At 32.2% G+C, this 12377-nt stretch overlaps 1 protein-coding gene across 2 annotated transcripts; it reads left to right on the plus strand.

The window, feature by feature from the left end:
- The first annotated feature begins 2704 nt into the window (after positions 1 to 2704).
- Positions 2705 to 7931, plus strand: LOC115955238 (staphylococcal-like nuclease CAN2). Of its 2 annotated transcripts, XM_031073304.1 has the most exons (9): positions 2705 to 3000; positions 3177 to 3232; positions 3388 to 3502; positions 3609 to 3719; positions 3988 to 4175; positions 4255 to 4311; positions 4707 to 4866; positions 7101 to 7169; positions 7326 to 7931. In XM_031073304.1, exons 1-9 carry the CDS (start codon positions 2848 to 2850, stop codon positions 7437 to 7439), a joined length of 1023 nt encoding a protein of 340 aa, XP_030929164.1. In that variant the 5' UTR covers positions 2705 to 2847; the 3' UTR covers positions 7440 to 7931. The 2 variants fall into 2 exon arrangements, with proteins under 2 accessions (XP_030929164.1, XP_030929165.1); XM_031073305.1 differs by lacking the exon at positions 4255 to 4311.
- The last annotated feature ends 4446 nt before the right edge of the window (positions 7932 to 12377 follow it).

Raw genomic sequence — 12377 nt, forward strand, 5'->3', positions numbered from 1 at the left:
GGTCTACTTCAATCCATTCGGATTTCGGACCACTTCGATAATGTTTTGGGAACCACCAGGCCTAGTTGCTTGAGTGGTACCTGGTACCTTATGTGTCCGCTAACTTGGGGGTTCAATCCCCTGCAATAACAAATTATCCAGCAAAAAAAAAAAGATAATGTTTTGGGAGGAGAGGTTTGTGTAGAAAGAGGAGCTACTTCATTAACAATTATGTTACATTCTCATTGTGATATTGGTAAGTTCTTGATAAAATTACATTTTTCTTATTAAAGTCTTGTATTTTTTTTTTTTTTTTTGCAATATAAGTGATGGATTTACTATATCTTCTTTCTCTTTAGGTCATTCAAGACTTATAAACCATTTACTTATATCTACTTCCTCTTTACGCCATTCAAGAAATATAGAGGATAAACCATTTGTAAGGAGTACTAGAAACAAATTTCGACCATTATTTACAAAATATATCACCTTATATAATAATTGAATGTAAAATGTATTAAGTTTCCTTGAAAAAAACTGTACTAAATTTAAAACACTTTCAAATAACAAACATAAATAGCTTAATTTAGAAACTCTAATATATTGTATCAACTATACTTTGTTAAAAAATAATCATATTATTTTAAGAAGGATTTGAGACTAAGGGTCCGTTTGGATACAGCTAAAAACTAAAAACTGAAATTGAAAACTGAAAAATACTGTAGCAAAATAATTTTTAAATGTGTGAATAGTACAGTAGGACCAATTTTTAATGAAAAAGTTACTGAAAAGTGAAATTTGTGGGTCCGTAAATAGTACACGATGTGCACTGATTGGCTGAAAAAGTTTGAAAAGTCAAAATTTTCGATTACTGTTCATTGAACAGTGCATAAACAGTAACGCAAGTCTAAAAAACGCGTGAAAAAAAAAAAAAAGGATGAAAAACGCAAACGCGTTGGAATCAGCGCAATCCAAACACAGCTTAACACTTATAAGTCTCATCTACTATTTTCATTTTTCACTTAACAAAAAAGTAAAAAGTCAAAATTTTCAACATATCGCATAGGCTTGAGACTAATATATTTCAAGATTATGACATTGATTTTTTTATTAAATCCGATTTCATTAACCTCCTAAAGCAAAAGCATCTTGAAAATAACATGAGAAAAACAATGCTTATAACAAGACCCAAAATAAGTACATACAAACATGGTTCTCAGACCCGGACTGGACTGTACGGTCCGACCCAATTAACTGTGAACCTCTCACTATTGCGATTCTTTTAACCCTAAGAACTCCTCTATAAGATAAAAGCATGAAATCGTTCGAATCATGGTCGAACTATATGGTTTTGAGAATCGTGGCCGGTTTCTACGATTAGCACGGTTCCTCTTTTTTCAGATCTGGAACCATTGATTTGTAAGAATTAAAAAACACACACACACACACAAAGAAGTAGATGACGACGAAGAAAAGAAAGCAGAAATTCAGGTCTTTGTAGACGAAGCTAAAGTTTGGCTGCCATTTGAAACTCTTTTCTTCAAGGCTTGTGTCTCTGGAACTTCTAGAGATGATTTGAAGATAGATGATTTCAGTACCTTGTCGTTGCTTTGGAGGTTGAAATTGATTTGGAAGGTGAAGAGAAAACGTGTGCTAATTCTTGCAAATGGATGAAGAAACTGCATCCGTGTGCTAATTCTTGCAAATGTTAGATTTGCTTTTTCTAGTTTCTGTTCTCTTTTGATTTTGGTCAATTAGATAATTTGGTGGTTTTGAAATATGTGGTGGAGAGTGATGTTTTGTTTGTCAAATTTGTGGTGGTGTTGATAAGCTAGAGTGATAATGCAACCTAGGAGTAGGGAAGAGTAGGACACGCAAAGTATCTTTAGCATGTAGGGATGAGTCTATCAAATTATTGTTACTATTATTATTATTATTATTATTGAATTGATATTTAGGCTTAGAGATTGGAATATGAACTTATAATTTTAAGACTATATATACAAAACAATAACTCTAAAATTGTAAGTCAAAATAAGAATATATTTATTTATATTTTAGTTAATTTTTTATTTTTACTAATTTAATATAATTATTTATATTTTAAATAATTATTAAATTAATTATAATATCATTACCATTTGACCTCGGTTTGACATTAAAAACCTAAATTTCTTTTTTTTTTACGATTCAATAAACGATATGAACCATGCATACAAAAGCTAATACGACAAAAGCATAAAATAGCTAATAATAATTAGCAGCTAGCGTAACCTGGATAAAAGCACATTTGGATGGTGTCATTTTCTTTATCACATCAAAAAAAAAAAAAAAATCCCACCACGGGACTTTTGAACCCAATCCTTAAAATAATTTTTTCAAACCCACTAGGAAAACACAAAATAAAGTTTAGAGCAGAGTGGACCTGATAATTTTCCTAGGCCCACATCTTAAAAGGTACGGTAACACTGTTGAACAATAAATTTGATGGTACGACCACACCTCAACAAAGTTTACACAGATCGACGATGGATCTTCATCGTAAAAAGTTACTGCCTTAGAAAAAAAAAAAATTACACAGGTAGACGATGGATCTTCATAGTAAAAAGTTACTGCCTCAGAAAAAAAAGAAAGACAAATCAGAACGAGCCACGTGTCACTATGATTCCATTTTCAATAGTTTGCCTACCCCTTTTTCCCCTTTGTTAAACCAAAGATTCCTTGCGAAAACCACGAGCCAAAACCTCTTTCTTTTTAAGTCTTTGCTAACCAAAAAAAAAAGTCTTCCTTTAAACTTTAAAAGTACTTCATCGTCTTCAGCTTCTCTGTGTGACTGTGTGTGGATCAGCTTCTCTCTGAAATTCCAAAATGGGAAACGTCTTAAGGTTCTTATGTGGGCAATGGTGCAAGCCCACAAAAGATGAGGACTTGGAATCACAAGGATATCATGGTGTGTCGGCTGTCAACGTTGGTGTTGCTGCTCTAGCTCATGATCTCTTTCACTTTGAGATCACCTCCCAGGTACATATGTTCTCTTCTGGTCTCAATTTCTTTGAAAATTGAAATAGTAACCCAAATGTTTTTTAACTAAGTGATCAAAGTAATTATGAAGCTAAAATTTTGAGCTAATTAAGTATCTTTGTGTAAGTTATATATATAAATATCTATCCTGTTAATGATTTGATTAATGTTTTAAGGTCCCGGAAGGACTCAGCAAGCATGTTGTCTCGTCTAAGAAGGCTCAAGCTAATTGGTAATTAATTAGCATGCAATTTATCTCAACAATTTTCTTTTTATAGAGTAAAATTATTAGATATTTAGCAAGAAATTGGAAAAAAGAGAGTGATGAATAGGCTCTATAGCATAGCTTTTTGTCTAAAAAAGGTTACATTTTGACAATATATGAAGGTACAGAAAACTATTAGAGGCATGGAGAGCAGCAAAACCCCCTCCAAAAACACCTGAAGAAGCTGCTAGGCTTGTCATTGAGACTCTGAAGAGACACCAAAAGGCAGATGTTGAGGTACTATAAAAGATCCTGTCACAACATATATGTATAACTTGTTGCATAATGCATAGAACTGTAATGGAAGAAAGTAACAAACATTCTCAAATTGCCTATTTTGTAGGGTTTATTGGCCTTCTATGGTCTTCCTCTTCCTCATACCCTGGTCCAACATACTGCTGAGGCCCCAACATCATTACCTGAAGGAGTAGAGTATGAATTTCAGACATTTCCAGTAAGAACCACACTCTTTTCAGACTCAATGTATGTGATCATAATCAAGTCATAGAACTGGGTTTGATATAATGAATCACTGTTGATACAATATTTTTCACTACTTACCGAGGTGGCAAGTTGTAAATTGTAATTAACTTTCACATGTGTCCATCACTGACATAGTGACATTATTATATTGTCTAGCATTAACAATTTGCCACCTCAATAGTTGTGAACAACGTTATGTCTATAAACTTTTTGACAATGAATTATTGGAATGAAACTAGGTTGATCCAAGAGCTATAGCAGATGGAGATGGGATGACAGTGTATGTCAGTACAACAGACCCAAGGGAGTCATCTTGTGTTCCTATAGAAGTACAAGTAGCAGCTGTCCAAAGATCACAAGCGCGTGCTGAGAAAAATTACACAGAAGCAGATGCAATTCACAAAAAAATTATTGAGTTCGGATATCGGTTAGTCATCTACTAGGCATAGGCCTTGATTCCAATTTTGATTCAATATTATAGTTTTGTTATTGTTTTCTTCCACTAGGATACTCAATCAGAACAATGAGGAAACCCTTGCTCGAAAGTATCGAATTCGACTAAGGTAAAATTACAGTAGGATTCAAGTAGCTAAATCTTTTAGTTTTTTGGCTAATTGCAATTTGCCCCCCTAAATTATGGGGTCAAATTCAATCCCCCTTAACTGTGAAATCGAGCAAGTCTCCAATGATTAATTGGTGATTGATAAAATATCCCTCGCAGTTAATTGTTTCCAACAATTTCAAAATTTTAACAAAAAATTTTGAAATCAAACAATGTCCACAAAGAGAATTTCTTTAATAATGAATTTGTGAGATTTTAGTTAAAATTTTGAAATTAATGGAAATTTTTTACGGTGGGAGGCATTTAGCCTAGTATCTATCAATTAATCTTTTTTATTTATTTGTTAGTTTTTAACTTTTTTTTATATAGCATCAGTAGTTAATAGCTTCTGAACAGGGGAATAGATGCACCAGAGAATGAAATGCCATATGGGAAAGAAGCAAAGGAAGAGCTGACAAAGATTGTGCAGGGAAAGTGCTTGAGAGTCCTTGTCTATGGGGTAGATCAATATGGCCGCTACGTAGCTGACATATATTGCAATGGCATATTTGTTCAGGTACTGTTTCTCTCAACATTGCTTTCTTTTGCCCTGTAACACCAGTGACAGGTCTATGAATATTTTTAAGATGGTCATTATTGACCAAAATTTAATAAAAAGAGAAGGGTAAAATATAATTTTTGTCTCTAAACTTTCACAAAAGTTTGTTTTTCGTCCCTAAATTTTTAAAAATTTGTTTTTCATCCCTAAATTTTACAAAATGTTCTAAGTCAAATACCAAGTCAGCTTTCAATCCATAGACGGAAGGATATAAAATACAACATTTTGCAAAATATAGGGGTGAAAAAATAACTCTTAAAAGTTTAGGGATGAAAATAATATTTTACCCAAAAGTGAACTTCATATATTAACCAAAACACACACACACATATATGTACAGTTTGACAATTTTCTTATTTTGAAATCTTTGTATGATAGTCTCATTATTAACGTTGTAGTTATCTCTTTCAAAAATTTAGTTAAATACAAAATTTATTAGGATTTTTCTTTTTGTTTGTAAGGACCTAGTATATTGTTAAAGGGGCCAAAATTTAAAGATAAAGTTTTGCTACAAACTTAGTTGTAGACCAAACAAATTAACGTGGTCATATATTTTGAAAATTTAACCGTTGAATTTCATGTTCTTTATGTTTTTAAGACATAAGTCAAATTTTATATTAATCGGATGTTATTTATTATTTGATCTATAAACTTAAATTTTTATTTAATTTTAGACTACAAAAACTCAAAATTTAAAGATTTGATTGATGACATAACTATTAATTTTTTATCTTTTTAAAATTTTGCAAGTATGGAGGATATAAGAACAGTGGCGGCGCCACATTCAGGTCAGGGTGTTCCCACCCTGGGAACACCCTGACCTGGAAAAAAAAATTATATAATAATTAAATTTTTTTTTATTTGTTTACCCTTTAAAAAAAAATTAGGAACACCCTCAACCAAAAAGGGATTTCGGGCTGAAACAAAACTCTTGATTTCCCATACAAAACAATGAAAATATAAACCTATAATCCAAACAAAGTAGATATAGATCAGTAATGGAGGTGAGGAGACGTTGTGTTGGGTAGAGGCAGCTTGAGAGAGGAGCATGGAGGTTCTATTAGGGATGAACGATGCTTGTTGAAAGAAGCATGGTGGCGGCGTAAAATGATGCTTGAGGACGAAGAAAGAAAAGAGGAAAGTAGATCTGAAGAAAAATCTAGAAGAGACAGGATAGAGATAAGATGTAAAGCACGCATGAAGGAGAGAAAAAAGGTTCAAGCAAAATTGACACATAAGTTAAAATATGACCTGACGGAGAAAACAAAGGAAAAGGGAAAAAAAGTTATTAAAAATAAAATAAAATTAAAGGGTGGGCCTTGGCTTATGGTTTGGGTTATGACATGGGTATAATTTAAGGCTTGGGTTAATCACTTAATTGGCCCACTAAACTTTTAATTACATTATACATATTAATTATACACATAACAAATTATAGATGACAATTAATAAACAAATTAAACAACTAAATTATATTAGGCTAAACAATAATAAAACAATACATTATAAAAGACAAACAAATTAAATTTTGTTAGGTTAAATAATAATTAATAATTTTATAATTAATGAAACAACAATATAACAAATTATAGTTTATAGAAGACAAACAAATTAATGAAACAACTAAACAACAATAATTAATAATTTTATTAATATTTCAAATGAACTTATAGTTTATTGTTTATTCTTTTGCTAGAATTATGGACAAATATTTGATAAGAAAACCACGTAGAAGGCAATTGTAAACTTTATGTATTTGCGTGTTTTTTGATTGTTGTTGTTGTTAATATACAAAATTTTCTTTTTATTAGATTGTGTAATTTATGCTTGGTGAGAAACACTCTGAAAAAAATTTCTAGAGCCACCACTGTATAAGAAGAAAATATAATCCAATGGTGAATTTTTCACAATTCACATCTAATAAAAAAAATATTGGGTAGAGTTATAGTTTTAGTTTACAATAAAGTTTGTTGCCAAATTTTGTCGAAAAATTAATTATGTTGGGCCTAAAAAATTTTAGGCTGGTCATAAATTTTTTTTAAAGAATAATAAAATTATAAATTTTTAAAATTTATTTATAATAATTATTTATTTTGCCAAGTCAGGGTGGTCCTGTGACCACCCTGAACTACACGTGGATCTGCCAATGGTTAAGACTGAGCTAACTTATCCCTCTTTTCTCACATTGCCAGGAATTAATGCTCAAGAAAGGTTTTGCATGGCACTATGTAGCCTACGACCAACGCCCAGAACTCGCAAGAGTAAGAAATTACCTTTACTTTATTATTGTACTTTCTCCATGTTAAGCCTCTTTAATCTAACAATATGTTTGTGAGTTTTCAATAAAAATCAAAGGTAAAGATAAGACTTAACTGACAAGAATTGTAAATCTCTATGTTTATTAATTATGATATCAGTGGGAAAAAGAGGCTCGAGACAAGAGAGTTGGCCTGTGGGCTTCATCGAATCCTGAGAAGCCATGGGAATGGAAAAAAAAGAACAATAAAGACAAAGGACAAATGCGAAGGTAGATGACAATTTCCAAATAAAAAGGAAAGTGAGATGTCCTTGTGACCAATAATTATCTCATGCATCGGATTTCTTCCTCTATCGTTGTATGAACCTTGCAATCCTATAGGATTCACACAATGTGAAAGGAAGGATGAATATATATCTCCGATGTATGAGGTACTTGTTATGGGTGACTGCTTTTAACCATATGAAGCTAGAAGACAAAATCAATGTAACATATTAGGACGTACTTCCAAGACCAGGGGTTGGTAGCAACTTGACACCGAATGTCAAAAGCATCTCTCCTCATTTTTATGTACCAGTCATATGAACCAATATGTATTTAATCTTAGTAAAGACTGTTGTAACTTATGTTTGAATCAAAAACCCAAGTGAGAGGTGGGTTGTAAGTTGTAAGTTGTGTTACCTAAACAAAACAAATCAAATGATCACTGTGCAAAAGAGAATATGTATGCTAGTATATTGTACAGTATTAGAGGCCTGATATTTAAGTGAATTCTTGTTGAATCCAATGCAAATTTATACAATGCAAGACCATTCAAAATTACCACTCAACAAATCAAATGATACATTTAGAATCAACAGAAGAAAGGACAAGACTTTCATCTTAATCCTATTAGTTTCAGCCTCATCAATTGTAACATTGCAACAAAATATGCCATGAGTGATGAGAACATAATTTTTTTGTAAAAAGAAAAAGAAAAGACAAATCTACACAACCTTGAAGGCTTTAATTCTTGGTATAAATACAATAACACATGGAAGGAACGTACCCAGAGAAAGTAAATACAGGGCAAAACGAGAGAGAGAGAGAGAGAGAGAGAGAGAGAGAGAGAGAACAAAATAGCAACAAATCCAACCGGTTGATTGACATTGAAAGATGGTTAGAATTGGAACTCATCACTGCCCACGAATTCACTACAAAAGATGAGGTATATATTATATATTAGTACTTTTTTTTATGAACAATTGATCTCTCTAGTTGAATTTCTCTAATTGTAGATTTAGTTGGGTGGCTAGAGAAGCAAATGTTGCTGCTCATGTATTAGCCAAGTGGTCTTTGTCAAACAACTACTTTGGCTCTTTTGATGTGGGGTTGGGGCCTCCTTGCTTTGTTTCTGTTATTAGAGCCGAGGCTCTATCCTTGTCTGTGTAGTTTTGTTGCTGGTTTAATAAAATTGCTAGTTCATCAAAAATTGATCTCTCTAGTTAACACTGTGAGAGTGAATTTTCCAAGGCACATTGACCTATTCACAAGCATTGTAATTTCTATGTTTATGAATTTTGTACCAATGGGAAAAAGAGGCTCGAGCTAAGCAAGTTGGCCTGTGGGCTTCATCGAATCCTGAGAAGCCATGGGAATGGAGAAAGGACAAATATGAAGGTAGATGCAATTTTCCAGATAGGAAGTAAAGAGTGACCTTGTGACCAATAATTATCTTATACAATCAGACATATGCATCCTCCCTCTATCAATGTATGAATCATGCAATCAAGTAGGATTCACATGTGAAAGGGAGGATGTTTATTTATCTCCAATGCCAAGATATTTCATATGGGTGACTGCTTTTAACCATATGAGGCAAGAAGGCAAAACCAATGTCATATAATCAGGACGCACTTCCAAGACAAGGGGTTGGTAGCAACTTGACACCTATACAAAAAGCATCTGTCCTCATTTTTATGTACCAATCATTTGTAACATTATTTACTTAAAATCTTAGTAAAGGCTGTTGTAACTTATATTTGAATCAAACACCCAAGTGAGAGGTGGATTGTAACTTGTAAGTTATATTACATGATCAAAATAAATCAAATGTTCATTGTGCAAAATAGAGTATGTATGCGAGTATTCTGTCTAGTATTTAAGGCTTGTTATTTAAGCAAATTCTTCTTGAATCCAATGAAAATCTATACAATGCAAGATCATTCATAATTACAACTCAACAAACCAAGTGACACATTTGGAATCAACAAAAGAAAGAACAAGCCTAGCAGTTACAACCTCATCAACTGTAACATCATGACAAAATACCATGAGTGATGAGAACATAAATTTTTGTAAAAAGAAAAGGAAAGAAAAATCCACTCAACCTTTAACTCTTGGTATAAATACAATACATGGATGCAATGTACCTAGAGAGTAAATACAGAAGAGAACTGGCAAAACTAAAATAATAGAGAAAGAAAGAGAACTAAAGAATAACAAATCCAGCCCATAGATTGTCATTGAAACACAGATAGAGTTGGAACTTATCATAGCCCACGAATTCACTGCAAAAGACAAGGTATATATATTACATAATTATTGTGCACAATCGATCATTTATAATTCCTTCTTTTTCATTTCCCTCATATTAAGCAAAATGGATGTAAAATTGAAAAGCCAACCTTTAGAGGCTAGAACCCCCAATTGTCCTCCCAAGTCCCAAACATTGTCCCTCAATTAGTAATGCAATATGTTGCTGGATATGCTTTCCTTTAGATATAAGTGGTTTTTATCTAAATTGCAGCATGCTTTGCAATCTTGTTCATTTCTCTTGTCATTATTACGAGCAAAGAAAAAGTCCAGCCTTTAGGCTTCTTACTTTTTTTTTTTGCAATAGCTCAAATGGCAGTTTTGTGCAAAAAAAACTCATAATTAGCTCAATATCACTATATGTATGTATATGTATGTATGTATGTATGTATGTATGTATTTATGTATGTATGTATTAAAAGCACAAGGATCATGCAGGAATTTAACAAGATTATAGAATAGCAATAATACTGTTTGATAATGAATATAAAGTTTAACATCTTGAAGAGTTGAAGTTGGCCTTGCATAAAAAGAAACAATAGATATAGCAAAACAAAATATCCAGAAATACATGAAGAGGGCAAAATATTTAAGGACGTCAATTAAAGAGGTGAGAAAAATGAATGAAGCTCTCTTATGTAATAGATAATTGATGGGCCAAGAATGTATTGACCCTTTATGGTAAATTAACTAATTAATTAGCTAAGTTAATTAATTAAGTCAATTAACATGCAATAACGTGTGATAGCACAAACAAATCACCAAATAACTAAATTTAGCGGAAAATAAATTTGACACGGTAATTTGTTTATGAATGGGGAAAACCTCTAATGCAAAAACCCCACTGGATGAATTTAAAATCACCATTTCCAAGAATCTACTATTATCAAAACAAACGGTTACAAGTAAATGAATCCTAGTACCTTATATCAACCTACAGTTAAACCTTTACCCTAATACATAATTGGACTTGTAATGAAGTGACAATTTCTCTTTTTTAATGCACGACTCCCAATACGTGATTGACACACCAATTTGAGAAGGATGTTAGCTGCAAAGTTTTTCAGTTCATCCACACGATGAAGATCAAGAAGCTCCTTGGTCACAAAACTCTACGGCGTATAAACGCAGCAGCTTCTTTAAGAGAAAAATGAACTAGGACATATGTCTCCAGTCATAATATGCTTGCAATAACAAGTGCAATCACCTTATGACGGCCTTAAAAATAATCCTAATAAATGTTTAGGGTTGTGAGAAAAGAAAATCTAAACACATTCACATGGATATGCGTGAAATTAGATTTGAAAAACTGATTTTTGTAATTCTCAATAAATACAGTTGTCGAGCTTATCCCTCGAGCTTCACTTTTTAAATCTCTATAGATACATCTGTCGAGTTTTAAAACACAGAACTTTTTCACTTGATTCTTGGACAGATTTGCATGGCTTCAATACTTGAACTTGAACTCTTGTTCCTTGAAGTATTAAATACATCCTAGATCTACCAAATTACAAGTAAAGTGTGTTTTATCAAAGGATGAGCCAATTCTAAATGACATATGTCCTTAACAAGATTCACATATATCCTAACAATAATCACAATTGTATAAACAACTTGAAGTTGGGTAATAACTAATAAGAAAGCGTAAATAAAATGAAACTAGAATTAAGAAATAAGCTGTTTTCAATGAACAAATGGGAATGCTAGACATAGAACTCACTTTTTTATTGGCAAATTCAACAACAAATCGCATCTGACCTTATTTTGATTTACCCTTTGATTCATTCGTATTTGAGTCACTTGCATTGTAGCTTAAAGGACCAATACACATCAATTCAAAGAAACAAGTGAAAAAAATCCTAATACTGTGTTTCTATAAATAAAATATATATAATTAAAGATATATATTTTTTTAGAGTAGCATTCTGGTCCACTTCAGTTTAGTTTGGTCCATTTTGGTCAACTTCGGTCCTTTCAGTCCATTTCCATCCACTCATTCCATTTTGGTCCATTTAAATCTATTTGGTCCTTTTCAATCCATCTCAATTGAGTTTGGTCCACTTCAGTCTATTAGGTTCACTTCAGTCCATTTTGATTAACTTCGGTCCATTTCCATCCATTCAATCCATTTTGGTCCATTTTGGTCTACTTCAGTCTTTTTGGCATACTTCAATCTATCTTAGTCCAGTTCAGTCCATTCAGACCACTTCGATAATGTTTTGGGAGGAGAGGTTTGAAAAAAAGAGGAGCTACTTCGAGTTCGTTTGGGAACAACTTATTTAGCTGAAACTGAAAACTTTTTGTTGAAAGTACTGTCGATAAAAGTAAAAGCTAGCTGAAATATTACAGTGAGACTCATGAATAGGTCCAAAGTGTAGTGAGACCCATGAATAATAGCAAAAATAAGCTAAATAGTAAAATAAGCTTATTTTAAACTCTAATCCCAAACGCAAGCTTCATTACTAATTTTGTAACATTCTCATTGTGATATTGGTAAATTCTTAATAAAATTACATTTTTCTTATTAAAGTCTTTTTTTTTTTTTTTTTTTTTCAAAATAAGTTATGAATTTACTATATCTACTTTCTCTTTAGGTCATTCAAGACTTATAAACCATTTGCTTATATCTAATTCCACT

This window comes from Quercus lobata, chromosome 8 (genome assembly GCF_001633185.2).
Source record: "Quercus lobata isolate SW786 chromosome 8, ValleyOak3.0 Primary Assembly, whole genome shotgun sequence".
Classification (NCBI taxonomy): Eukaryota; Viridiplantae; Streptophyta; class Magnoliopsida; order Fagales; family Fagaceae; genus Quercus; species Quercus lobata.

What these genes read in the sequence shown, in the direction of transcription:
- LOC115955238 (XM_031073304.1), top strand. Translation starts at nt 2,848, where the DNA reads ATGGGAAACGTCTTAAGGTTCTTATGTGGGCAATGGTGCAAGCCCACA. An exon ending in ACCAAAAGGCAGATGTTGAG is followed by an intron (nt 3,503 to 3,608) that starts GTACTATAAAAG and finishes CCTATTTTGTAG; the next exon opens with GGTTTATTGGCCTTCTATGG. An exon ending in AACGCCCAGAACTCGCAAGA is followed by an intron (nt 7,170 to 7,325) that starts GTAAGAAATTAC and finishes TTATGATATCAG; the next exon opens with TGGGAAAAAGAGGCTCGAGA.